The sequence below is a fragment of the Theropithecus gelada genome, chromosome 9 (assembly GCF_003255815.1).
Source record: "Theropithecus gelada isolate Dixy chromosome 9, Tgel_1.0, whole genome shotgun sequence".
NCBI lineage: Eukaryota > Metazoa > Chordata > Mammalia > Primates > Cercopithecidae > Theropithecus > Theropithecus gelada.
The window spans coordinates 110,262,945-110,290,128 of NC_037677.1; the positions used below are offsets into that span (position 1 = coordinate 110,262,945).

Genomic DNA, 27,184 nt, shown 5'->3' on the forward strand with positions numbered 1-27,184 from the left:
TCACCTACGGTTACATAAATTTAAAAAATGGCAGTGCCAACATCTGAACCTAGGTCTCTCCGACACCAAAGCCCATGCCACTAACTGTGCCCCTACAATACCTGCTGGGACTTACGATAATTCCACATATACAGTGCCTGCCCCAGGGTAGAACAGGCACTTAAACAATGTTAGTTCCTTTTCTTTTCTTCTCCTGCCCCCAAAATTCCATCTAGAATGAGAAGCCAAATCATAGCCTACTTGTGACTCCAGGGAGAATCTGATGATGCAGATTGATCTTCTTAAAACTTAAAATTTCATATTGGCTGACACAGTGAAACCCCGTCTCTACTAAAAATACAAAAAATTAGCCAGGAGTGGTGGCGGGTGCCTGTAGTCCCAGCTACCTGGGAGGCTGAGGCAGGAGAATGGCGTGAACCTGGGAGGTGAAGCTTGCAGTGAGCCGAGATCGCGCCACTGCACTCCAGCCTGGGTGACAGAGCGAGACTCCGTCTCAAAAAAAAAAAAAACTTAAAATTCCTCCACACAGCAAATCACCAATTCACCAGGGTGATGAGGATGAGGATGTAGGGGTGTGTGTGTGTTCACACATAGATTGTACACATGCTCATGTAGTGGGACTAAATGGCTATGACCAATTTATCACTAGTAAACTACCACATGCCATGACACAGCAAAATTCAAAGTTACAATTTGATGGATGCCTCTGAAGAGCCTTTCTCAGGGATAGACACTTCCCACTTGCTGGACCATCCCAGTATCTTCGTTTTTCACATCGCTCCATAACCCCTCCACCTTCTCCCCACATTGCTGTCTTACCTCACTGAAGAGTTTGGCATTGGTTTTGGCCTTCACCAGCTGAGGAACATCCTGGGGCAATGTGTAATTCAACTTATTTTTCTCATAGTCAGCACGGTAATTCACCTGTTGGATTTAAAATAAATCTGTAGGGCTTTTATATGGGCAGAAAGAGAACTTTAGGGACCCATAGCTCTTTCCCCCTTAGACCCATAGCTGAGAAGGAGTTTCCAGAAAAGCCATTTTACTAGGCAGCCTGTACTTTTTGTGAATGTTTTAAATTAATGAACTGAAGGAGTCAAATGAAAAGTAAAGAAACTCAAAGATGCACTCGAAGTTATGAGTTTGCAAAAGAGTTCCCTATGACTGCTTCACCAACTCCCCTTACATGCACTTGAGAATATTGAACTTTTTAAAAAAACATTTGCTGCAGTGCTGAATATCTTGTTATATGCCGGGTAATTATCAAATGCCTACCCACAATGACAAAAAGCCATCTTAAATCACACACACAAAAGAGCCAACCAGACATGTGACTCCTGTTGGATGAATACAGCATCATCCGAGAAGCAGTCTTGACCAGAAATTAAACTTAAACTTTAGATGATTGGTGATACTAAGAATTATTGTTAGATTTTTGATATGATATGTTAAAATTATATAAATATGTTTTTCCTTTTTTACCTTTTAGAGATTCATACTGAAATATTTACAGATTACATTATACAATACTTGAAATTGGCTTCAAAATAATGTGGAAGAGGAGAATTGGACAGGTATATAGATGAAGCAGGGTGGCCATGAATCAATTGCTATTGAAGATGGGTGACAGGTACATGGGGATTCATTATGCTATGCTCTCTACTTTTGCATGCATTCAAAATTTTCCATAATAAAAAGTTTAAAAGAAGTGGGGTCATTTTCTGGCTGTAATAAGACATGTGTCACTATTCATGAAAGTCAAATCCTTGGAGGTCAGATGTCCAGAGGCCTCAAAGCAGCAATTCCAAGACCCCCACGCCCAGCTGGGCAGGCGACGGTTACTTACATGACTCAGCTGCTGGGCATTGATTTTGGCTTGAACAATCTGTGGCGTGTCAGTCACTGAACTGTACTTCAACTTGTCGATGCTCTGCCTATAATTGGCCTAGGTAAAAACCAGCACAAAAAGATGTCACCTGCTCTTTTCTCGAAGATTTGCTTAGCTCCCTCTCCCAAGCCCAATAAAGTGCAATTCTCAAATGACTATGTTGAAAAAGAGTCAGATATTCCAACTGGATACTGACAGACACTCCAAGCCCACAGATAGAAAAACAGTACCTTGGAGAGTGAGACACCTAACAGGCAACTCATAAAAGAGGTGAACTAAGTGGCCGGTGAACATAGAGAAAGATGCTCAGCCACACTATTAATGAGAGAAAGGCATACCAAAACCACAAAATACCCCTCCACACCACCTGAAGAGCCAAATTAAAACTGCTGATAATACGAAGTGCTGGCTAAGGATGAGGACTTATGAAAACTCTCACAACAGTGCTAGCAGAAGTGCAGATTGGTACAACCACTTTGGAAAACAGTATGGCATTTGGGCACACACATATCCTATGTCCCAATAATTCTGTGCCTGGGGCTCATTCCCAATGAAAATATATGCCCGAGATCATTTTATAAATAATTCCAGCCATATATCTACACATAGTATACTTTTCTGTATACATCTTATACTTCACCAAGAAAGAAGTGTCAAAAGAAAAAAAAAGGTAAAATGAAAGAGGAACAAAAAGTCCAACCAAGTTATACATGCATCTTTAAGTGGGAGGCAATGGAGTATCAGTGACTCCTTGTAGGTGGCCCTAACATGTCCCCACCCTGTACACCAGCCCCTGCCTGGCCCTCACCTCCGCCTTGCCAGAGTTCCCAAGGAAATTGCCCTGAGCTTAGCACTTTCATAGAAGATGTAGGTTCAAAAGAGGAGGAGGCAGAATCCCCAGTGCAGTTGGATGCATTGACTGCCTGGTTCCCACCTCAAGACATCAAGGACTAGTGAATTTTCCCCTTTGAAAATACAAATTGCCCTTTCAAGTATTAAGAATTATTAGCCATTTGCCCACAGGAATATATGCATCCAATCATCTTATTTTTCTCCAAACACACCTGACCAAGATCCACTGCAGAGTGAATGGGAGCTTGGGCAGGGAAGTAAAGGAACAGGTTTGAGGCTAGATAGTAGGCGATAAGCGGTGAGGGGCTAAGGTGAGCTGAGTGAGAGCCCCAGAAACCTATGCAGGTAGAAGTAGAGCTAGGATACAGAAAAGAGGGAGAGGTTGTGGGTAGCAGATAACCTCTTTCACAATTTATTTTTATTTATTTATTATTTTGAGACAGTCTCACTATGTCACCTAGGTGGGAGTGCAGTGGCACAATCTCGGCTCACTGCAACCTCCTCCTCCTGGGTTCAGGAGATTCTCGTGCCTCAGCCTCCCTGGTAGCTGGGACTACAGGTGTGCGCTACTATGCCTGGCTAATTTTTGTATTTTTAATAGAGACAGGGTTTCCCCATGTTGGCCAGGCTGGTCTGGAACTCTTGGCCTCAAGGGATCCTCCCGCCTCAGCCTCCCAAAGTGCTGGGATTATAGGCATGAGCCACCACACCTGGCCTTCTTTTAGAATTTAATCAAGGTTATCTGAAATCCAGGTAAAAGAGGAAGAAGTAAACTCATCCCTAACCCTGCTCTCCTTCCCTTAGGCTCACATGGTTCCTTTCATTCATCCACTTGCCCATCCATTTACTTTTTCAACAAACTGTTGTGGGGTTCCTACTCTGCAGAGTGAGCAAACTCAGACATTCCCTGCCCACACAGATATTTCAGATGGGTCCTCACTCCCAGGATCACAAACTCACCCAGTGCCTCTGGACATCTGAATCTCTGTGCCCACGGGCTCCAGATTGGGCCTGCTTGCCAGCTGAGCTCCCCTGGCTTGGCTCAAAGTGACAGGATCACCATTGAACACCTCATTCGCAGCCTTCATGTCTCTTTTTTCTTGCCTAAGGCCAAAGGCCCCTCCCAGAATCCCACACAGTGTGGCAAATTCTTCAGACCTGGGTTTTGCCTGAGAACAACACCCCTTTTCTGCATCACCACTATCTACTGATATCTCTGCCTGTGCCTCACCTATGGCCTTGGCCAGCCTCCTCTGGCAGCTGGCTCTGCCCTCCCCAGGGGCCCACACCTTGGCCACTCTTGTACTGTTCTATCAACTCCTGTCTGTCTAGACTACAGGCTGATGTCTTTGCTTTTCTGTCTTCCTCCTGTCTGCTGCTACCTCCTATGGCCACTTCCCTGAGATGACAGCCCACCTCAGGGAGTCTTTGCAGCCCAAAAGTCACAAATGTCTCTAGGAGCCAGATAGACCACTAGCTGGGTACAAGCCCAATGCTTGGCCTTACTGTTGCAGAAGTAAGGAGTCGAGAGGACTATGGCTGAGGGAGGCAGCTGCTGCCCAGCTCTAGAAGATGGTTGTCATGCAACCAATAGGACACACAGAAGCTAGATTTTCCAGTTATTCCAAAGAAACCAGAAATCCATATTGTGATGCAAAATCTTGCAATTTTTCAAAGCTAACAAATAGTTCAATATTTTTTAAATCCAGTGACCCGGGCCAGGGGCAGTGGCTCGTGCCTGTAATCCCAGCACTTTGGGAGGCTGAGGCGGGAGGATTATGAGATAGGGAGTTCAAGACCAGCCTCACCAACATGGTGAAACTCTGTCTCTACTAAAAATATAAAAATTAGCTGGGCGTGGTGATTGTGCCTGTAACCCCAGCTACTTGGGAGGCTGAGGCAGGAGAATCCCTTGAACCTGGGAGGCAGAGGTCGCAGTGAGCTGAGATCACACCACTGCACTGTAGCCTGGGCAATAGAGCAAGACTTCATCTCAAAACAAAACAAAACAAAACAAAAAAAATCCAGTGACCCAAGAGAAATAGGTCTAATAGCCACTTTGGGACCACTGGCTACTAACTTGTATACTCCGTGTCTTCGCTGGGTCTTGTACTCATTTCAACCAGCTCATCATAATTATAACTAACACATGATACTTACTATGCATGCAGCACCATTCCAAGTACATCATACATGTTAACTCATTTAATCCTTCCCACCACCCTATGGTTAGGCATTATTATTATCCCTACCTTACAGTGTGGAAACTGAGGCACAGAGACCGAAAGTGGCTTGCTCCAGGTCATCCAGGCAGTAAGTATCAGAGCTATGATTCAAATCCCAGGAGTCTGCGTCGCAAGGTGGCGCTATACCTATACGCTGTAAACCTGGTTTGCCAAAACTAGTGTGCTTAGAGCTATTACTTTTATTGTACAGATGGGCAAGGGGTTCCTGTTAGCCAGAGTTAGCATTGTTTAGACAGGGAAATGCGTTCCAGAAACAAACAAATGACTTACAAGTGAACTTCTAGAACAGGACCTAGAAATAACGAAGTGCTCCTGACAATGGGCCATGGAGAGTTTTGTTGGATTTGAAGATTAAAAAACATCACTAGGCTTGGCGCGGTGGCTCACACCTGTAATCCTAGCACTTTGGGAGGCCAAGGCGGGCAGATCACCTGAGGTCAGGAGTTTGAGACCAGCCTAACCAACATGAAGAAACCCCGTCTCTACTAAAAATACAAAATTAACCGAGCGTGGTGGCACATGCCTATAATTCCAGCTATTCAGGAGGCTGAGGCAGGAGAATTGTTTGAACCTGGGAGGCAGAGGTTGCTGTGAGCTGAGATTGCACCATTGCACTCCAGCTTGGGCAACAAGGGTGAAACTCCATCTCAAAAAAAAGAATAATAATAATAATTTTGTGCTTTTTAGTTAATGATTCAAGGAGAAAAGTTTTTGCATGTTGAGTTTTGGACATGGGGTGTGTAGAGAAAATTAGGAAATATAAAGTCATTTCAATGTCAACTATTAATTAGATTAGAGTACAGTGACTTCCTAATGCATTAATTCAGAAGGCAAAATTATCATCTCATAATAGAGTCTATTAGAATTCAGAATTATGCATGATAAAATGTCACAAAAACTATGTTTTTAAATGGCATATTCTTTCCTGATAATTCTGCATTAAGTATGTTACTGAGTACAATTACTTTACTCTGTGGGACATAATTAAAAGTCTCCATGATTAATCACATCTTTGCAACACCACAAATGCTTGGCCATTGCTTCAATCTACATTTTGAAGGGTTTCTTTTTCCTTTGCTAAAGATAGAGTCTCATTTTAATTCTATCAATGTTTATAAAACCTATCTAAAGGGAATGCTCTCAAATTAAGAACCCATGCTTGCTTATTTAATTTCATGGCTATTTCACCACCTTTAAGATGACCAGACAGAGAGACCACAATTGTTCTTGTAAATGGATTCCCCAAACTTCCTGATTACTAAAATCCCTGCATTATGGGTGATAAACTCAAATTCACATCAGAACCAGGAAGGTAAGCTAAAGGAGGTACAGCAACAGCGAGCAGCCACCACCCAGTCCCAGCCAATTGCTGCCTTGCAGGATCTGGGGCAGAATGTCTCAGAGTTTTCAAGAAAAGGTGAGCATGTTAGTTTTTGTCTGACCTCAGAAATTCCACATGTTGGTTCAATTAAAACAACAACAACAACAACAACAAACCCACTGTGTAGCCAAACAAAGCACTTCTGTAGCATGAATGTGGTTCATGGGCTGCCAGTTTAGAACTCACCTCTAAACTCAATTAATATTTCTAATTCAGTCTGGTTTAAGTTTGCATCAGACTTTCCTGGGTGGGCTTCCAGGTGCCTGGTTTGACTCTGAGTCTTATCTAGATAAATGTAGTAGCAGGTCATGTCATAACGGGAGTACATCTTTCATTCTTTGTGCTACTTATTAGACGTGATATCTGGAATCCTACTGCAAAAGCACATCTTCAAATTTTAATAAGGTGCCCTTGGTCTGCAAGTTTCCCAGGTAATGTATACAGCCAAAAAATAAATAAATAGATAAATAAATGTAGCTTTAGTAGCGGTCAAGTTTAACTTTGTAAAATGAGTAAGTCAAGTCAATCCAACCAAACTTCCTGAGAAAAAGAGAAGCAAAGTTTAGGCCCCTGATCAATTCCTCTGCTTCCTACCTCCTGTTTTATTACACATTAGAAAAGCCCCTTTCATTCAATAAATATAATTTGCCAATGATTGCGCTTTGATATCTGGGCACTGGGTTGGACACTGGAGATACCCAACTGAATCCTAGTTTTATTACACATTAGAAAAGCCCCTTTCATTCAATAAATATAATTTGCCAATGATTGCGCTTTGATATCTGGGCACTGGGTTGGACACTGGAGATACCCAACTGAATCCTACTGCTCCAACTCTGAGCAAGAGAGAGAGAGAGATTCAAAGACTTATCTACCAGTAGCAAAACCTCAATCAACTTCTAAACTTGTACTGATCCCAAAAGAAAGGAAAGGAAAGTAGCACTTGACATTCATAAATACACGTTGAATTATTTGTTCAATTATTGATTGATTGATTGGAGATAACTTTCACTGGCAACCACAATACAACCTTACTTATAAGCCCCTTGAAGTACTTTTTAAGTTAGTAGGTGACTTTTATCTTTTTCTTTGTACTTTTCTGTATTTTCTAAATTTTCTATAATAAACATATAGTAAAATTCTTGTAATCAGAAAACAAGAAATTTAATTAATTGTACACATTTTGCTTGGAACAAGCCAAACCATAAATAAAATCACTGCTGTAATAATTAAGGGATACATATACTTTCCCATGTGCTCCTGAGGAAAAATGGAGTCAATATTACCACTTCCTCTCAACTCGTATATATACATTTTATTTTACTTCCTTCAGTCCTTAACATACTACGTGTCAAACCTTTTTTCAAAGAAAGAAAAAAGTCATCCTTGCTAAGGAATAAGCATTTGAAATGTGCCCAGCAGACAAAGCTCACTGAGTTCTAAGAGGAAAAACTGAACCTCAGGTTATTTTCAAGACAAAACTAGAGTTGTCCCTAGTTCACACTGAAAATCTAAGAGTGTGCAAGGATGCATAAATGAACTTCCTAGTGGAAAATGGAAAAGGATTTCCCTTTCTTCAATCCCTTCACCCTCCTATGAACTGTTGTATCATGTTTCTTTCCATCTTGCTGCCTACACATCACTCCTCAGGAAGGAAGTGACAAGTGACGAAGCAGAAAGAGCTGTTGGAAAGGAACTCACATCTTTCAAGGGCACCAGTTTCATCGTTGTTTGATAGGAAGGCGTGAGAGTGGCTGGGTAGTTGTAGTCGACAATATCGTGTTTATAATCAGCTTTGTAGGCAACCTAAAACACGAAGAAAAGAACAAGAATGTAGAAATCAGCTTCTACTTTCTTTTGGCTTTGTTTGAATGCCATAAGAAATATTTTTTAAATACCCAGAAACAAATGAATTCAGTTTCATCACCTCCAAGGAAAATTAAGTTAGTTCATACTTTTGTCTTTAATTAATCTAAACTCCTCTTAATTAATTCAAAATTAGTTAACTTCCATCTGTAGTACATTTATTTTATATTTATTATTAATTATGAAGCTGTTTGTCATTTTTGTTGAAAAGAAGCTTTTGCGGTGCTTCAGTGGCACAATCGGTTAGCGCGCGGTACTTATATGAAAAGAGGCATGTGCACATGGATAGACAATGGAAGAGCTCCTTGGCTAATCCTGAGAAAATAGATGGAAAGGTCAAGAGTCTTTAGAGTATTTAATTTTTTTTTTCTAAAGATCAAATTGACATTCTTAAGCAGAGAAAATCCAACATTCGTATGTTTCAATAATGAAATCAGTTTCCTTTAAGTGTCTTTTACCTCCAAGATTTACAACCTAGCATTTGTAAACCTATAAACTGGATTGACAAAGCCAAAGAGAGATTAACAGATTATATGCTACAGGGGAAAACAAGGACCTGATCTACCCTGTTATCCCACTACCTTGACCAGTGCCAGGCCACAGCAGGTTTTCAATGAATACAACGATCAAAAAAATGAATGAAGGAACAAACCAGCTTACCAACCAACCAACTCCAAATAAATCACAAAAGCTTTGGAACCCTGGGGAATTTGGAATAAGAATCATAATTATTCATTTCTCTTTCTCTCTCAGAAATTGAAAGTGTTAACCACACTGGATTCATTATAATAGATTGAAGTACTCTTCAAATTAGAGAAATCTAAGATAAATACTTTGTAGCCTTTGAAAATTTTCAGGAATTTTACCTAGCCTTGGTTGTATCCACTAACATTTAGAAGCTGTTTTGGGTTAGTCTTTACACAGTCTTTAAAATAGAAGATAGATTTTTTTTTTTTTAAGGGAAATTTTAAAAGAATTGGCTGAATTCTTCATGCCCCGCCCCACTCCATCCCTACAGGCCGTTGCATAAAAGGACTCACGTTGCTTGCCAGGCTGCCAACTTTCATAGCATGCAGAGTGCGTCTGTCCATACCAACTCCTTCATAGCGGCCTCTCATGTGGTTCTGGTAGTTTTCTTTATATTTATTCTACATAGAAACACAAAGTTTTCAACCAAAGCATTCCCTTCGCAAGTAGTTGAAGATAGACTACTCATCTTAATGCGTTAAATCCAAAGCATAAATGATTAAATATAAGCCATTTAAATAGTCAGTGTATCACAGAATAAAAAATAAGGCAAACTTTTTTTTTAATAACGTAACTTTCAACCCACAAGAAGTTGGAGTAAGACAGGAAGACAAGGAAACATGGGATCTGATGAGCATAGACAGCACAAAACGGACTTGACTTTCTGTGTTCATTTTTACATTTTTAGTTTTAAATTTACCAGATTTTTCCAATGTGAAAATTTACCATGAGACGGTGGCAGGCGCTGACTATGCGGGCGTCACATGCAAAGCCTCATGCTGAGGCTGGTACAAATCACTGCATGCCATTACCTCCATTTCTAAATATATGAAGGACAAAACCTGAGCTTTGCCAAATTCTGTGATGTAAAAATTGGTCACTAGTGTGACCATGTGAAATAATAATGTTATGTGCCATGTGCCAAATGCCACTTACCAAATAAAAAGAAGACCAAAACAGGATGACGAGAGGTCATAAATAGGAAATTTGGGGTATTAATATCACCTAACCTGGGAGGCCATTGCATTTCTAGGTACTACGAGTATTTAAACAGAACACTACTTATGACTATATATCAGACACGATTCTACTTATCTGAGTTAATCTTTACAAGTACTCTATGAGGGGGAAGGAACTATTATCATCCCCATTTTAGAGTTGGGCAGAGTGGCTCAGGGAGCTTAAACAACTGCCCAAAATTGGCCACTTCACTATTAATAACCGTGAAATCAGGTATGTTGGCTCTTAAACCACTACATTTATGCAAAATAAATTCCTCACTGCACCTTACACAGTCCCTTGCAATTTTAAATTCTACTATTATGTGCAACTAAGCAAAAGTAAAACATACTATCTAGTACAGGTCTTTGATGTCCATGAAGATACATCTTCAGACCTGCTCTGAGAATCTCCAAATTTGCGAATGCCCCTCTAGTACATATCTGCTCATCTGTAAGGCAGGGAAATAACATCTGGCTCTCCAGGTGACTCTGAGGGTGAAATGAGGTGATATTAACTCAGAAGCACAAAGTCACACTGAGAGGGGATGTCACATGCTCAGCCAGGCCCCCTCACCAGCATTCATCACTAGGACCCGGGCACTGTGCTGCACACAAGGAAGCAAGGGGACGGAGAGGACAGGTCCTGCCCAGAAGACTCAGGGTCAAGATCAGGGATGTGACAGAATTGAACACTATGAGGACCAATCCCAGCAGGCAGTCTTAACCAAAACCCAGACATTTATGCCTAAAAGGCCATGCTTCTCCAAGACACATAGATCCATTCCCATAGACTGTCCCTCTTAGGAGACCTAAAAACTAAGCTCACCAAAAGTGCCCAAACAAAAGCTTAGTGTTAACAACTCACATCACTGGTAAATTTTGAGATCTTGCTCACGTTCCTGAATTGAGGTGTTTCACAGTAGTTGATACTGTGACCTCTACTACTTTCCAGATCCTTCTTATACTCCACCTTGGAAATCAAAACACCAGACACACAATAGAACCAAATCCAAAGTCACTCTTGAAAATGTCTCAGGACTTGACTAGGATATTTTTAGAAAACTTTCAACCCAAGATTTTAACATATCAAGCATAGAATATGCTAAGTTAGCAGGACATAGTTCCCTTGATAAAAACAAATCATAATAAATAGTAAATAATTGGTTTCATTCAGAAAATTAAAAGTATATAGTCGCTTTCAAGAACAAATACTATAAGATTTCATAACTCAGAAAATGGCAAAACTGGTTTTACAACTCAGGTAGGTAGTTACTCTTGAGGGAAAATGTATTAGGGGGATAAATCATATTTCCTATAATGGAAATGTCTTAGGAGGATGTCTGGTTATGTTCTGTTTCTTGATCTGATTGCTAGTCACACAGATGTGTCCCACTTAAGGAAATCCTTCCCACTATACATTTATGATGTATGCACATCTTTATAGGTATACTTCAGTGCAATTCAACCAGGAAAGTTACTTTACAAGGAGTATAATAAATGAGACCACTCAGATGCAGCGCGTCTTGTAATTTAAAATCAGTTGGCTATTTGAGCTCTCCTGGGTGCCTGGATGTAGGATGTGAGGCTACATTAATAAAATAGACTCCAAGTCACCTCAGGTAATTAGCATGAGGCAGTGAAGGCCAACTACCTGCAATAGATGGCTGGTTTGTCTTACTGACTAAACATAAGGACGTAAAGAAATGGAAGGTTCCCTTGCAACTTCTTTACCAAAGGAAATACCCCTCAGTTTGTTATCATATCTTACAAAACTATATGGTGGGGGTATGTCTAATTCTAATACCATAAATATATTTTTATATTCATCTGTTCAATTACAGTATATTCATATAGAAAAATACCAAAATGGGAGGTCAAGACCAGCCTGGCCAGCATGGTGAAACCCTGTCTCTACTAAAAATACAGTAAGTTAGCTGGGCATGGTGGTGGGCACCTGTAATTCCAGCTACTCTAGAGACTGAGGAAGAAGAATCGCTTGACGTGGAAGGCGGAGGTTGCGGTGAGCCGAGATCGCGCCATTGCACTCCAGCCTGGGCAACAAGAGTGAAACTCCCTCTCAAAAGAAAAAAAAAGGCCAAAATGTTAACGGTGTTATTCCTGGGTGGTAGAAGTGCTCCCAGTGGTATGGATCCAGTTCTGTCTCTACCACCCAGAATTAGACACTTTACTTTTCCAGGCGTATGACAAAGTGAGAGCCTAATGGTGGAAGAGGTCCTATCTAGATCTAGTGTTCTGTGAGTGACAGCAAAAGGCCAGCAAACTTTTTCTATAAATGACCAGACGGTAAATATTTTAGGTTTGGCAGGCCACATATTCTTTGTCAATTGTTATACTCAACTCTGTCCTTGTAGCTCCAAAGCAGTCACAGATAATCAGAAACAAATGTCATGTGGCTGTGTTCCAATAAAACTTTATTTTAAAAAGCAGGCTGTGGGCTGGATTTGTCACTGAGGCTGTAGTGTGATGACCTCTGGTCTAGAGCACGAGAATCATCTGGAACATTTGTTTAAAATGCAGATTCCAAAGCCTCAGCAGCCATCTATCACTTCAAAGTATCTGAGGTTTCTGATGAGGCTTAGGAAAATATCACTCCTGGTGACTCGGAGCAGCCCCAAGTTAGAGGACCACGGGTTAGCTAACAGGTTAGGGTAAAGGACTGGCTTTTAGAGGTTAGAGACGGAAAGTATTTTTGGATATTTGCATATCTGTTTGTGAGTTGCAGATAACTTGTTACGTGAGTGCTTTGAATCGCCATAATTGTTCCCGTCGCCAGAGGCTGCCAAGTCAAATGCCTTCAAGAGTCCAGATAAGAAATGCAAATGAGGGAAAATGCCATGAAGGACACACTAGGGCGTGAGAAGGATATGAGGATCTAGAGGGGATATTTCCTTGCCAAACAGTCCTCACAATAAAAACGTCTTAAGCTGTGGGCCAGCCAAACCAAACACACCCCTCTGGCAGCCAGCATAGCATGTAAGGTAAGGGAAATTCACACGGAACACACGGCTTCTCGGAACTCAGACTTCAATAATAAGAGAATGAGAGGGGTTTGACGTTTGAAACACTCTTTCAGATGTTTGATTTGTTTTAAAAGATGGATCCTCCAGTATTCTTTCTGGCAACTAGAAGCCCGTTGCCTGGCACTTTTGAATATTGACAGCCCTGCGAGGATCTAGGCAGTAACTTCTGACCCATCAGAGAAAGATGTAATTGGTTTGATTCTAGGCTGTCTTGTAAATTGCATTTTACCACATATCTGTTCTTGGAAACCGGTAACCAATGGGCAGAATAGGTGGTGTCACCATTTTTTTTTTCAAATGGAGTTTCACTTTTGTTGCCCAGGCTAGAGTGCAATGGCACTATCTCGGCTCACTGTGACCTCCGCCTCCCAAGTTCAAGCAATTCTCCTGCCTCAGCCTCCTTAGTAGCTGGGATTACAGTCATGCACCACCACGCCCAGCTAATTTGAGCTAATTTTGTATTTTTAGTAGAGACGGGGTTTCTCCATGTTGGTCAGGCTGATCTCGAACTCCCGACCTCAGGTGATCCGCCTGCCTCCGCCTCCCAAACTGCTGGGATTACAGGCATTAGTCACCACACCTGGCCGGTGTCACACTTTTAGCCAGAGCTTTTTATTATAGGGTCACCTCATTCACTGACTGTAGGAGATAAAAAAGGTGATGCTCATGCGTGTGGCTCTTCCCCCACACTCACCTCACTCACGAGTTTGTTTACGCTCTGAGCCCGTTTGAGAACCAAGTTGTCTTGAGCTGGAAGCGAGTGATAATGTGCGGCACCTTTCATCCTATTGAAGTCCTGCCTGTATTTTATCTGAAATAAAAACACACAAAACAGGGCTGGAGTTGATGTTTCCATGCTCCGGGAGAGGAATTACTCCAAAGTTATCCTGGACTTAATGTCAACATTTACTTCATACAATTTTCTGAAGGAAAAAAAAAATATTCACATGGTCTTTTCTCTTCATTAAATCTATAAACTACTTTGTCCTTTTTTGTTATTAAAATTTTCCTGGCCCTTTTCACACTTTTTACACTTTATACTCTAATTCTGCATGGAAAAAAATAAATAAAGTCTTAAAATAATCATAACAAAAGTTGTCAGTCCAAACCCATTCTGCCCTTGGTTTAAACATCATTTCCCTGCTAATGAGGAGCAGAGTAATGTCTTTTAACTTCCTTCCTCAGGGAAAGAGGGTGCTGTTATGGGTCAATGGGTAATAGGTGAATAGTTCTTTGGTAAAGGAAAGGAAAGAGAGTGAAGGAAAAGGAAAGAAAAAGAAAATGGTAAGGGGTGTGAAATGAATGCTAGGTTCTGATGAGACCAAGTTACAGTTGGCATGTTAAGATCTGCAGTGAGCATGTCACTTTTCCAAGTTTAATTATAGCCTGCCTTTCAAGGACTGCCAGCAGGCTAACATTCTGCCAATAAAAATCATTTCATCACCGGGTTACACCCAGTTTGATAATCATATGACTTATTTTAATCAATTCTTCCCCTAAATTACTCAATTTCTAATTGGGCCATTTGGCAAAACTCTCCTAATACCCCACTCTGGCTGGCCAGCCTCTGTACTTGCTTCAAATGGTCTCAAGCGAGCTATACTTGTTGTCCATGTGCATCTCCTTGGAAGCAGACAAATGGGGCCAAAGCAATCTTCATAAATTTGGATGGGAGTTGAGGGCTAACATTCTACTTTGGCTCAGCTGTAATAAATGTATCTGTGTGGAGGTTTCAGTAAGCACAGCCTTCAAAGTCTCACTTCTCTGCCTCTGTGGCTCTGCGGTCACAGCTACATGGTACTTACGTCACTAGCGAGTTCGTGGGCTTTCTTGGCGTTCTGATATGCTGGAGTGATCATAGCCGGGAAGCTGCCCTTTCCCCTGTGCTCCTCGTACTCCTCCAGGTAACCCTGCTGGGTGGGTCAAAAACTTCAGTGAGTAATGCTTTCCTCCCCAGATGTGCGGGGTTCAGCAATGGCCACTCACAGAGCCTATTATCACAGAGGTTCATCCACCTCGGGTTCCAGTGATGTCCATGTGGTGGTTTAAACATTCCTTTTAAGACGGCAGACCCTGGAGTCAGGACCACTTACTGGTACCCAGCACACAGTCAGCACTAAATAATGGCAACTGATATAATGATGATCATCATTATTTCCACTGGATAAATCAGACACTCTACCACTCTCCCAGGCCTACATGTTATGGAATATTCATTTTTTAACTGACAACCAGGGAAGTCCTTTGTCTTCCAGCAGGTCTCAAACACTACCTTACTCATGCCCAGTGGCAGATCTATGTAGAGACCTCTGCCGGTGGTACTGTCTCCCCCGGTGGTACTGTCTCCCTCGGTGGTACTGCATCCCCTGGCAGTACTGTCTCCCCCGGTGGTACTGTCTCCCCCAGTGGTACTGTCTCCCCTGGTGGTACTGTCTCCCCCGGTGGTACTGTCTCCCCCGGTGGTACTGTGGTACTGCATCCCCCGGCGGTACTGTCTCCCCCAGTGGTACTGTCTCCCCCGGTGGTACTGTCTCCCCCAGTGGTACTGTCTCCCTCGGTGATACTGCATCCCCTGGCGGTACTGTCTCCCTCGGTGGTACTGTCTCCCCCGGTGGTACTGTCTCCCCCGGTGGTACTGCCTCCCCTGGTGCTACTGTCTCCCCTAGTGGTACCGTCTCCCCCAGTGGTACTGTATCCCCCAGTAGTACTATCTCCTCCAGTGGTACTGTCTCCCCGAGTGGTACTGTCTCCCCCAGTGGGTGGTACTGTCTCCCCCAGTGGTACTGTCTCCCCCGGTGGTACTGTCTCCCCTGGTGGTACTGTCTCCTCCAGTGGTACTGCCTCCCCCAGTGGTATGTGTCATGTAACCAGAAAAGGAGTATTATATAATTTTTGTAATTTGGGAGGAAAAACTTCGAATTACCATAAGATTATCTGAAATGGGACTAACTGTATATTTCAGACTAAGGATTACAATCTTTGTCTTAATCCTTTCTTTTTTCTTCCCCACACCAACCATCTACTCCCAGAAAGGAAAACCTTCTCTTTCATGACGCTGTCATCACATGACGGATAACCCCTCCCTGGCAGCCAGATGTACTTTAAGACCCAGCTTAGAGACAACCTTCTCCTCGTAGAAGTCCCTCAGTCCTCCCTCACCCCTGGACCTGCCCAAGGCAGAGTCCTCTGTGTTTTCACTGTACTTTTCGCACAAATCTGGAACAGCCCATGTGGTTCCCCTCTTAGGCTCATGACTCCATCTCTCTGTGGCCTCCTCCAAGCCAGGGGTCTGCCCAGCTCCAGCACCAGGGCTTGGACTGTGGCACACACATTTTCTAAAATAAAATAGTTGGGTCAGATTAGAAAATCCAGGCTCCCCGTTATCCAACAATGAAAACCATTTAGCCTGAGTTCTCCTTTTTGCCTGGCTGCCAGAATATTCTGGCCAAATATAATAAGTAATACGTTTTTTTTTAAAGGTTCTCAAATTCTTTGGTAATATGCTCTATGGCTTTGCCCATTCTGCTCTATAGTTCTGTGTTTGTAACTTTACTCCAGTTTCTCGCTCTGTGTGTGTGTGTGTGTGTGTGTGTGTGTGTGTATATGTATATATGTATGTTGTAAGTGTTAATCTTTTTTCAAGACACCTATTCCTGTTGATTACATGGTATAATCCTTTTAACAAGTCTAGTTACTTGTTAAAAAGAATGAATTGGTTGGCATTTAAGGCACTACAGATATTTACAGTTATCTGCCTGCTGGCTTCTCTCTTGCTCCCTCCTCCTCATGCCCTGGCGAGTCATGCTAAATCACAACAGTGAAATGCCATACTAGACTGAGTCCTCTCAACAGCTGCTGACAGTGCTATCAAACAACACCCATTTTGATTCTTGCATTTGTTATTTTCAGGACTGAAAACTTCAATCAAAGCCTCCTACTAATCAAGAACCAGCTATGATACTAAAAAGTTACATTCTATCTGTACCTACAGTCATGTCTAGGTACACATATGAAATGATACATGTGTCTTATAGCTACTGGTAGATAGGATTGACCAAATACAGGACAAAATATTTTTTGCCAAATATAGAAGCCAGATATTTTTTTTAAAAGCTGATTTTTAAAAGTTGTCCTGAGCTTTCCAAACAATATATTTAAAATACGAAATGAGTAAAACCATTTTTCACTGGTTTAAAGCACTAAAAGACTATTTAATTAACTTAGAGAATTTGATTAAATGGCCTTTTAAATTCAAAACCAAGCATTTCTGCTCTGGCAGACATTTTCAAAGGAGTCCCAACCGACCTTCAAACACATCCTAAGACTCATATGAGCATATGCCTAACTACGGCAATGTGTTTTTCTAAAGAACAGAAACAAATTCATTGTGGTCTTCTAAATCATATATGTTGTAGAGAGTGTACTTACTGCCAAATAATTCAAACAACTGTCCAATTATGAAAAAAAATCACTTGAACCCATAGAATGTATTCTTCCAATACACACTCGTGTTCTTCCAATGTTCTTCACTTGCAACTGTGAAAAATAATGCTTCCCTTCTACCCTACAACACCTGGCTAGTACCAGAAAAGACAGAGGGATGTGCAAAGAATAATTAGCTTGTGATTATCATCTTAATCTTTTTTTTTACTCCCTGTCAAGACATAGTTCATCTGAGAAGTGAAATTGGAAAAAGGGTTTGCATTCTCTGGCATACTGATTTATCTACCAATCTAGATAACAAATTCACTTTCTAAGAAAATGAGCCCCACTACTCAGTGAAATGCCCAATATTTTTCAAGATGCATTTTGATCTCTATGTTGCTTATGATAGAGACCAGCTAAGCTTAGCTGATCTTAGTCCTTGGGACTGTTCTTCAATGGACAGATAAGAATGCTTTCTTCTTGGCCAAGCCACCATATTGGTATAAGTCATTTGTTTATTTAAAAAAAGGTGCCTCAATCTGTTTTCCTAAGTGGGTCAAGTTGAGCCCTGTACAACTGTTTGTCCACTACTTTCTATCTTGGAAAATCTACCTTTCCTAAATAAGGTAAATTAAACGACAGCCCCACCCCTGATTAAATGGTCATAGCTATATCACAACCTAGAAGGGGCCAAACATGGAAAAGAGCAGGGCAGGAGATCATTTTATCACATACCTGGCCATATTGGTCTGCACATTCCCTTGTCAACATGCCCTCAGCTCCTCCAATGACTGGACCAGCCATTCCCCTCATTTCTTTTTGATATTGTTGATGGTACCTCACCTGTTTGAAGGCAAAGGACAAACTCGGTGAATTTGACTCCCATACACAGGAGCCAAAAGAGTAAAAGTGAATGTCTTAATGGAATATTCTTTTTCTGCTTGGTTCTAGGGAGTAGGTATGTCTCAGACATAAAAGTGCCAGGTCATTGTCATGGTAAAATTGACTTAAAACTGTGAAAGAAAACTACTCCCTGGCTTCAGGGTAAATGCAAAAGTCGACAGGAAGTTGGACTCCCCAGGCCCAGATTCACATTCCTTTTTCTCCCTAACATGACCACATTGTCAAGGAAACTTACATCACTTGCCAGCTCATTGGCTCTTTTGGCTATCTGATAGGCGGGTGTGATCATCGCAGGGAAACTGCCTTTCCCTCTTTGTTCTTCATAGTCCTGTGTGTATCTCACCTGAAATGGGGAAAAAAAAATGTGAATCACATGCCCCAATCCCACTGTTCATCAGATGATCTTAGTGAGATGCTCTGCTAAGGGTTCCATGACATCCTGCCCATCTCCTGTCATAGCTCATATGGCATATAATTGGCTTACTGTTTGATGGGCCATGTGCATCTTATTCACCTTCTTATTCCCAGTACCCAGCACCGTGCCTGGCACATGGAGACACCCAATGTGGAATTCAACACGTGCTTGCTAAGCACCTGGTGCAGGCCAGGCACTGGGCCTGGGCAGAGGAATAAGTCTTCAGCCCTCAAGGAGTTGTCAGCCACGTTTGGGAGACACAAGAGTCTTCTCAACCCCAGATCGAGGCTAAGGCAAGAGGAAACCACATATTAAGCAGAAGCTGGATTTCTGCTTCAATATCCCATTCAGAACAACACTAAGTTCTTGATTTTATTATGCTATGGAACATCTGAGTTATGTAAATGCAAGTGGTAAAAGTTATTTAGAAATTATGTTCTCTGATTTGTAGTGGCAAGAGAGATTTCTCTCAGATTACTCAGATACATCCAATTTGGTGTTAATCCAATCTAAAGTTTTCTCTTTAAAGAAGTGTTTTTGCGAGGTCTCTGCTAACTGACTTATCAAAGCCAACCATCCTTGACCTCAGGAATTTCTTCTTGTGTACCCATGCAGGACTAGAATGTCTGCTACATTCTCCCTCCCTCCACCTCCAAGCAAGGAAAGAATGAAGGATCTTACGTGCAAACCACTGCATCTTGGCCTGCCTCATTTCTCTTTCTCTTTTTTAAATTTAATTTAAGTTCCAGAATATATGCGCAGGATGTGCAGGTTTGTTACATAGGTAAATGTGTGCCATGGTGGTTTGCTGTACCTATCAGCTCATCACCTAGGTATTAAGCCCGGCATGCATTAGCTATTTATCCTGATGCTCTCCCTCCCGCCAGCTCCCCACCATGGGCCCTAGTGTGTGTTGTTCCCCTCCCTGTGTCCATGTGTTCTCATTGCTCAGCTCCCACTTATAAGTGAGAACATGGGGTGTTTGGTTTTCTGTTCTTGTATTGGTCTGCTGAGGATCATGGCCTCCAGCTCCATCCATGTCCTTGCAAAGGACATGATCTTGTTCCTTTTTATCATTCTATTATAAAGATACATGCACGTGTATGTTCACTGCAGCACTATTCACAAGAGCAAAGACGAGGAATCAACCCAAATGCCCATCAGTGATGGACTGGCCTCCCTCCTTTCTTACATCACTTTGAAGCTGTGCCACAGCCTTGCTCCGTAGCAGCTCAGGAGTATCCGCCACCGTGGAGAACCTGGAGATGCGTTCATCATGCCCTCTCTTATATTCCACCTGATGAGAAGACAGTAGAGTCAAGGGTGCACCCACCTCACAGCCTCTGCAATGACCTCTCCCTGTGGCTCTCCTAAAGCTGCACCATCAGGCTACACCCAACACAAACCTGTGGCAAGTCTTCTGTGGCTTGTTTCATGGGCTCCTCCTCAAAAAGTATCTATGCCAATGTGCTAAGTCCAGGAGTGTACCAGGGATTGCCACTCTCCAACAAATATTAACTTGCTTAATCTCCATAACAATCACATTTGGCAGAACCAATGTTTTTCTCACTTTACAAATGAGAAGCCAAGGAAGAGAGAACTTAAGTAATTTGTCTATGGTCACTTAGCACTAAGGGATAGAGCCAGGATTCAAATTTCAGCATTCTGGCTCCAAAATCTGAGCTTTTAACAAATAAACTTTGCTACTCTTCCGGTGGACCTGACACCCAGTTAAAAATTAGTGTCTTCGGCTGGGCGCGGTGGCTCACGCTTGTAATCCCAGCACTTTGGGAGGCTGAGGTGGGTAGATCACAAGGTCACCATTGTTGCCCTGGCCAACATGGTGAAACCCCATTGCTACTAAAAATACAAAAATTAGCTGGGTGTGGTGGTGGGCACCTGTAGTCCAGCTACTCAGGAGACTGAGGCAGGAGAATCACTTGAACCCAGGAGGCGGAGGTTGCAGTGAGCCGAGATTGTGCCACTGCACTCCAGCTGGCGACAGAGCAAGACGCCTTCTCACAAAAAATAAAAATAAAAAATAAAAAAATAAAAAATGTCTTCAATGCTAAAGCAAACTCAAGAAATCATGTGGTCCAGGCTTTGGGTGAACTACACAGTCTTCTCTGTATTTTATAGATATGGTCCAATCACCGCACAGAGAATACTTGACAGGGAAAAGGCAAGAACACAGTTTTCTCTGTAATATGACACCTGTGGTACCTACCTCCCCAAAGCACTCTTTTATTGTTTTTTCCCTGAACCATGGGGGTTCTTTAATGACAAAAATTAGCATAATCAATGGTGAAAAAGCACCCAGACACTCACTTGGCTGGCCAACTGGTTGGCTTTCTTGGCCCTTTGATAAGCAGGTGTGATCATGGCTGGAAAGCTCCCCTTGCCCCTGGGTTGCTCATAGTCTTCTGTATATTCCTGTTGGTCAGAACCAATGTCAGCATGAGAACTGAGATGATATTGAATGACAGCTAAGAAAACTGCAATAAAACCAATGAAACTAGATTTATAAAGTGCTTCGGAAATATTTCAATCACCTGTAATAAATTTAAATATGGCTTATAATTGGCAATTTGAATAAAACCATCAGCACTGAAGAACTCATATTTCCCATGTCAAAGGGGCTCCTCTTCAATGTTCATATCAAAATATGGGGACCTAGCACAACTCAAGGGCTGCCCTTTGACTCTAAGGCCTGTAGGTAACACAGCCATTAATTAATATGTGGGTGACTTTCCTGTAACTCGTCTGCTAGCAAGAGTCCTACAGTATTGGAAGTAAAATGTCTCTGATTCTTTCCTTCTGACTTTCTGAATATCTCTGATGATTAGTTTTCCTAATGAGACTTAAAACCTTAGCATTTGTGTTTCTAGCGTTTTCTTTCCATTTTCTAAAGGAAAAGTCATGAGGACTAACAGTGTTTTCCAAAGTAGATTCTTCAAAGGGTAAGTGTACCTAGAGGTAACTAGGAGGGATCTAGTTACCTAGAGTGTAACCTGTGCAAATGGTTGAGGATTTCCACAATTCAGGCTAAAATTGTCTTCCCTATGTGAAAGCCTGCTAAGATCTCTTACGATTCTGGAGGTCAGTACTTTAAAATGGGCCATCAGGGATGATTCCTTCTGGAGGTTCTAGAGGATAATCTGTTTATCTGCCTTTTCCAGCTTCTAGAGGCCCCCACATTTCTAGTTCCTGCCCTACATGGCTTTGGCCTCTGCTTCTGTCACTGCATCACCTTTCCTCTGACTCTGACCCTCCTGGTTCCAGAGATTAGGACACGGGTGTCTTTGGGGATGATAGCATCATTCTGTCTACCACAATTGTAAAAGTCAAGGAACAGTCAAACTAATTGCTAAGTAATTGCTAAACCAATTCCTAAAGCAATTTCTAGGGTGCTTACCTCACCAAGAGACTTTCGAGCCTCAACCATCCTTACAATTTCGGGGTCTGGCAGAGCTCCTGGGCACCAAGCATTCCCTTCCCTATATCCAGTCCAATAGGCTCTCTACAAAGGAAGCACACGAAGGGATACAAACACATGTCCCAGACTCCCAGTAACACTTACATACATTGTCAAAAGAAGATATTCTTAAACATTATAAACTCCTATTGGTAAATCCTGGGTCTTAGCTAACTGAAATGTTCATTTATTTCAGGCTAGAAAATGACCTAAGTTTCTAAATAATTGAACTTTCTGAAAACCACTATGTCACAGGAAAATTTGGAATATAGCAGCATTTTCTTGCACACCATTGCATCAGGATTGGGTGAGGAGGAGGGGAAATCACTGCGGTCACGTAATCTGAGATTAATCAACATTATTCAGACAAATGTCAAAAACCTACTACCTGTTACTTGACAACTGACAATGGAAAGAAAAGAAAAAAAAAAAAAAGGAAAGGCAAAGTTTCTCTTTTAAGATACTCATGACCTACCACCTTGGGAGATAAAACTAACATGAAACAAATAGCAATTAGAAAACTGTTATGGTTTAAGTGTATTGTCTGAGTGATAAGTACAATAAGAATCTTTAAAAAGCAGTCTGTAAGAGATGGGTCCCATTTGGAGCAGGAAGATAGAATTTGAGCTGTACCTCCAGGGCTGAGGGCAATTAGCAGAGGCCAAGGGAGAAAAAATGGCATCCACTCTAGAAGGTCAGTTCCATGAGGGCAGGGATTTTTGTGTTTGGTTCACTAATGCATCCCAAAAGCTTGGAACAGTATGTAGCAACTCATAGACTCAATAATTATTTGTTGAATAAATTCCAGGAATGTGGGCTGCCATGAATAAAAGCATGAAGGCAGTGATGGGCTCAGTACTTAGGACCATGAGGAGCTGGGTTTGACTGGACCCGAGGGAAAGAGATGGGGAGCCAGGTGGGCTGGAGGGGGGCAAGTTGGACAGGTTGGGTAGAGCCAGCCTTTGGAGATCTGGAAAGACAGATTATTCATATGTGAAATTACACTCAACCTGACTAGCAATCAGGGACATCTAAATTGAAACAAGATGCAGATTGTCCAAACACTTATCTGACAATACCAAGTGCTGGTTAGAATGTGGGGAAACAGGCATTCTCACAAACTGCCTTTGGGAATATAAAATGTACAGCTATTTTAGAATGCAATTTGATCCCCAATTAAAATTTAAAAGGGACATACCCTTTGATCTAGCAACTTTGTTTTTTCATTAGCTAGTCTAGAAAAAAACTCATTTGTGTACAAAAGAGGTCTTGAACAAGAGTGTTCATTGCAACTTTGCAATAGAAAAAAATTTTTTGAATAATCCTGTAATCCTGTCTATCAATAGGATAGTATAGTATTGTACATCCATTCTTTTTTTGTTGTTGTTGAGACAGAGGCTTGCTCTGTCACCCAGGACGGAGTGTAGTGGGACTATCTCAGCTTACTGCAACCTCTGCCTCCCAGGTTCAAGCAATTCTCCTGCCACAGCCTCCTGAGTAGCTGGGATTACAGGCACATACCACCATGTCTGGCTAATTTTTGTATTTTTAGTAGAGACGAGGTTTTGCCATGTTGGCCAGGCTGGTCTCGAACTCCTGACCTCAGGTGATCCACCCACCTTGGCCTCCCAAAGTTCTGGGATTACAGGCGTGAGCCATAGCACCCGGCCTTGTACATCCATTTTTAATGGTGCACCTATGATCCACCCATTCACGATGGCTTAAAAGGATGCTGATATAGAAATATTTCCAAGATATTTGTTGAGTGAAAACTACTTCACAACAATGCATATTGTTTCATGAAAAAAGTATACATTTAATATACTGTAAACGAAAAATAAAATGCTAAGCCCCCTACCCATCAGAACAGACCCCTCCTCTCAGCCAAGGACATTCCAAAGTTAACCTGCAAAACTGGTTTAGGCCATGATGGGAAGGGGGAGGTCAAACATGTCTCATTATACCCACCTCCCTTTTGGAATTCAGGAAAAGCCTACAGACCAGTATTAATACCAACACAGACTTTAAGTCTGATAAGAAATATTTACAATCTATTCTCTCTGAAACCTGCTACTTGGAGGCTTCATCTGCATGATAAAACTTTGGTCTCCACAATCCCTTGTTGTAATCCAGACATCTCTTTCTATTGATTTCAGGTCTTTAGTTAATAACTCTTTCAACCAACTGCCAATCAGAAAACTTCAAATCTACCTACAACCTGAAAGCCCCCACTTCGAGTTGTCCTGCCTTTCCAGATGGAACCAATGTACACCTCACATGTACTGATTGATGTCTCATGTCTCCCTAAAATGTATAAAAGCAAGCTGTACTCTGACCACCTCTGGCACAGGCTGTCAGGACCTCCTGAGGCTGTGTCGTGGGCGTATCCTTAACCTTGGCAAAATAAACTTTCTACATGGATTGAGACCTGTCTCAGATACTTTTGGTTTATATAACATATATACGTATGTAATTTTCAATAACAAATAATACTAGCTGATATTTATTGTGCCTACCACTGTTCCAAGATCTTTTGATCATCACAATATCATTATGTTAGGAAGTGTTTGAAGTTCACCTTACAGATGAGAAAGTTGAAGTAAAGAACGGTTAAATAACTCATTCAAGATCCTTCAATAAATGGTAGTAAACATGTCCAAAAGTAAACTCTAGAAAGACAGATATAGATAGTTTTATTTGCAAATCAAGAGAGAAAAGTCTGGAAGGATGCTACCCACAAGGTTGATGAAAGCGGGTACTTCTACAGAGAAAACTGGAATTGGAGGTGGTGGATAAAGGGTTACCTTTGTACTGTTTGGATTTTTTTTTTTTTACAGTGAGAATAATGCAAATTCTTATGCATATATTATGTGTGTAAATAAAATAAATGGCTAAGGAATTCTGAAATGATGAGTCTGTCAACAGACAGGGGAGGTGGGAAGAGTAAGTCAGGGATACCCGGGAAGGGTGGAGAGAAGCTGGAGAGAGGACAGCCCAGACGAGGGAAAGAGGCCATCTTGGGAAGCCTCGTAAAGGTCCAGGCAGGAAATGACGTGATCAGAACTGGGAGAGTGGAGAGAAAGGGGTGGAGCTGAGTAAGTGTTGGAGAAAGAAAGGGTAGTCTTCGTTTCAAACCTGGGTGATAGAAATATAGTGGCTGGAAGGGGAAGACAGTGAACCTGGTCTGGGGCAGATAGAGTTCAGGTGATGTCAGGACACGCTGATTGAGGTCTTCCATAGACAGTAGGAATTACAAACTGGATGAAAGGAAACCTACTTGATTTTCTCTAGAAGTAATAATAATAATACATTCAATTGACATAGTATGTCATTCTTTCTTTTTCCAAACCCACTTATCACTTTTCTCTCACCTCATTTGCCAGGGGCTGCCTGTTAGGTGCACCTTCCTTATCCTTGGATTTCATGTCCCAGTGAAAAACTGATTTAAACTGTTCACCGTCTTCTTGGTCATGGATCTGCACAAGGAAGATGTCGTCAGTGATGTTTCCATCAGAAAAGAGGAAAAAGATAGACAAACAATTCCTAGCTAAAATTGGAGGATTCTGCTCAGTCTCAACTGCAAAGCACTAAGCTACAAGGCACACTGCGCTGTCAGTCTCCCTGTGGTTTCATCTGCACCACCAACCAGGAGGCACATATAGAACACCTGCTGTGTGCAAAGCTCTTTAGAGCAGTGCAATTAAAGTGACCGAGATAAAGTCTTTATAAACCTACACACAATACAAATTAGAGTAACCTGAGAAAACATTGGGCATTAGAGTAGTGGTTCTTAATTTTAGTCGTGTAATCATCACCCAGGGAGCTTGTTAAAATGCTGGCTCCACAATTTTGTGTGTCTCACAATTTTACCTTTAACACCCTGATTTTTAATAAACCTTGAGTTAATTTTTATGTATAGATAACGGTCAAGGTTCATTTTTTTCTATATAATTACTACAGTACTGTTTATTGAAAAATCATTCTTGCTATGGTAAATTGCAGTGATGCCTTTCTCATAATTCAAGTGACCATATACATGCAGCCCTATTTCTGGACCTTGTATTGGAGTCCACTGGTCTATTTCTCTCTTCTTGTGCCAATTCTATGCTGAGTTAATAGAGTAAGTCTGCTTTTATAGAATAAGTCTTGAAATCTGGTGAGTCCTTCAATTTTGTTCTTTGGTTTCTTGGCTATTTTTGGAGCTTTGTGTTTTTATATTCGTTTCAGAATCAGTCTGTCCATTTCCACAGAAAAACACCAGGATTTTGAATGGGACTGCCTTGAATGTATAGATTAATTGGGGGAAACTGACCTCTCAGTAACATCTTCATAACCTTGAGATAGACAAAGATTTCTTAAATGTAAAAAGAACTAACTATAAAAGAAAAAAAATCAGAAGGTCTTAGGTCCAAACTAAGATGTCAAAATTTATTAGGTAGGAGGCGGGGCCCAGAAATCTGCAATTTTGGCCAGGCGCAGTACCTCACGCCTGTAATCCCAGCACTTTGTGAGGCCGAGGCAGGCAGATCACTTGAGGCCAGGAGTTCGAGACCTGCTTAGCCAACACAGTGAAACCCCATCCCTACTAAAAATAGAAAAAATTAGCTGAGCATGGTGCCACACGCCTGTAGTCCCAACTACTCAGGAGGCTGAGATATGAGAATCACTTGAACCCAGGAGGCGGAGGTTGCAGTGAGCCGACATCATGCCACTACACTCCAGCCTGGGCAAAAAAATGAGATCCCGGAAAAAAAAAAAAAAGAAAGAAAGAGAAAGAAAGAAAGAAAGAAATCTGCAATTTTTACAAGCTGAAGTTTAAATTCTTAATTTTAAACATAATGAGAAAATAAGCTCAGAGAAAAGTTTAAACCCAAAGAATTATTGTTCCCTATCAAGGGCATCTTCTGACATTGACTCTCCACGGTTCCTACTGCTTAATGCTCT

The 27,184-nt window shown here is 41.7% G+C and overlaps 1 protein-coding gene across 4 annotated transcripts in view; it reads right to left on the reverse strand.

Annotated features, from left to right (window-relative positions):
- NRAP (nebulin related anchoring protein) overlaps nt 1-27,184 on the reverse strand; it is a 76,118-nt gene that overhangs the window by 43,946 nt on the left and 4,988 nt on the right. For 3 of the 4 annotated variants that reach the window (XM_025397294.1, XM_025397297.1, XM_025397295.1), the window contains exons 4-16: nt 25,612-25,716; nt 22,181-22,285; nt 21,094-21,198; nt 19,958-20,062; nt 18,586-18,693; nt 18,183-18,290; nt 14,828-14,932; nt 13,717-13,833; nt 10,847-10,951; nt 9,274-9,381; nt 8,069-8,173; nt 1,847-1,945; nt 820-924 (exon numbers count right to left, since the gene is read on the reverse strand). In XM_025397294.1, coding sequence (XP_025253079.1) covers nt 820-924; nt 1,847-1,945; nt 8,069-8,173; nt 9,274-9,381; nt 10,847-10,951; nt 13,717-13,833; nt 14,828-14,932; nt 18,183-18,290; nt 18,586-18,693; nt 19,958-20,062; nt 21,094-21,198; nt 22,181-22,285; nt 25,612-25,716 — 1,380 coding nt within the window. The remainder of the gene's footprint in view (nt 1-819; nt 925-1,846; nt 1,946-8,068; nt 8,174-9,273; nt 9,382-10,846; nt 10,952-13,716; nt 13,834-14,827; nt 14,933-18,182; nt 18,291-18,585; nt 18,694-19,957; nt 20,063-21,093; nt 21,199-22,180; nt 22,286-25,611; nt 25,717-27,184) is intronic. The other variant, XM_025397296.1, reaches the window with a different exon arrangement.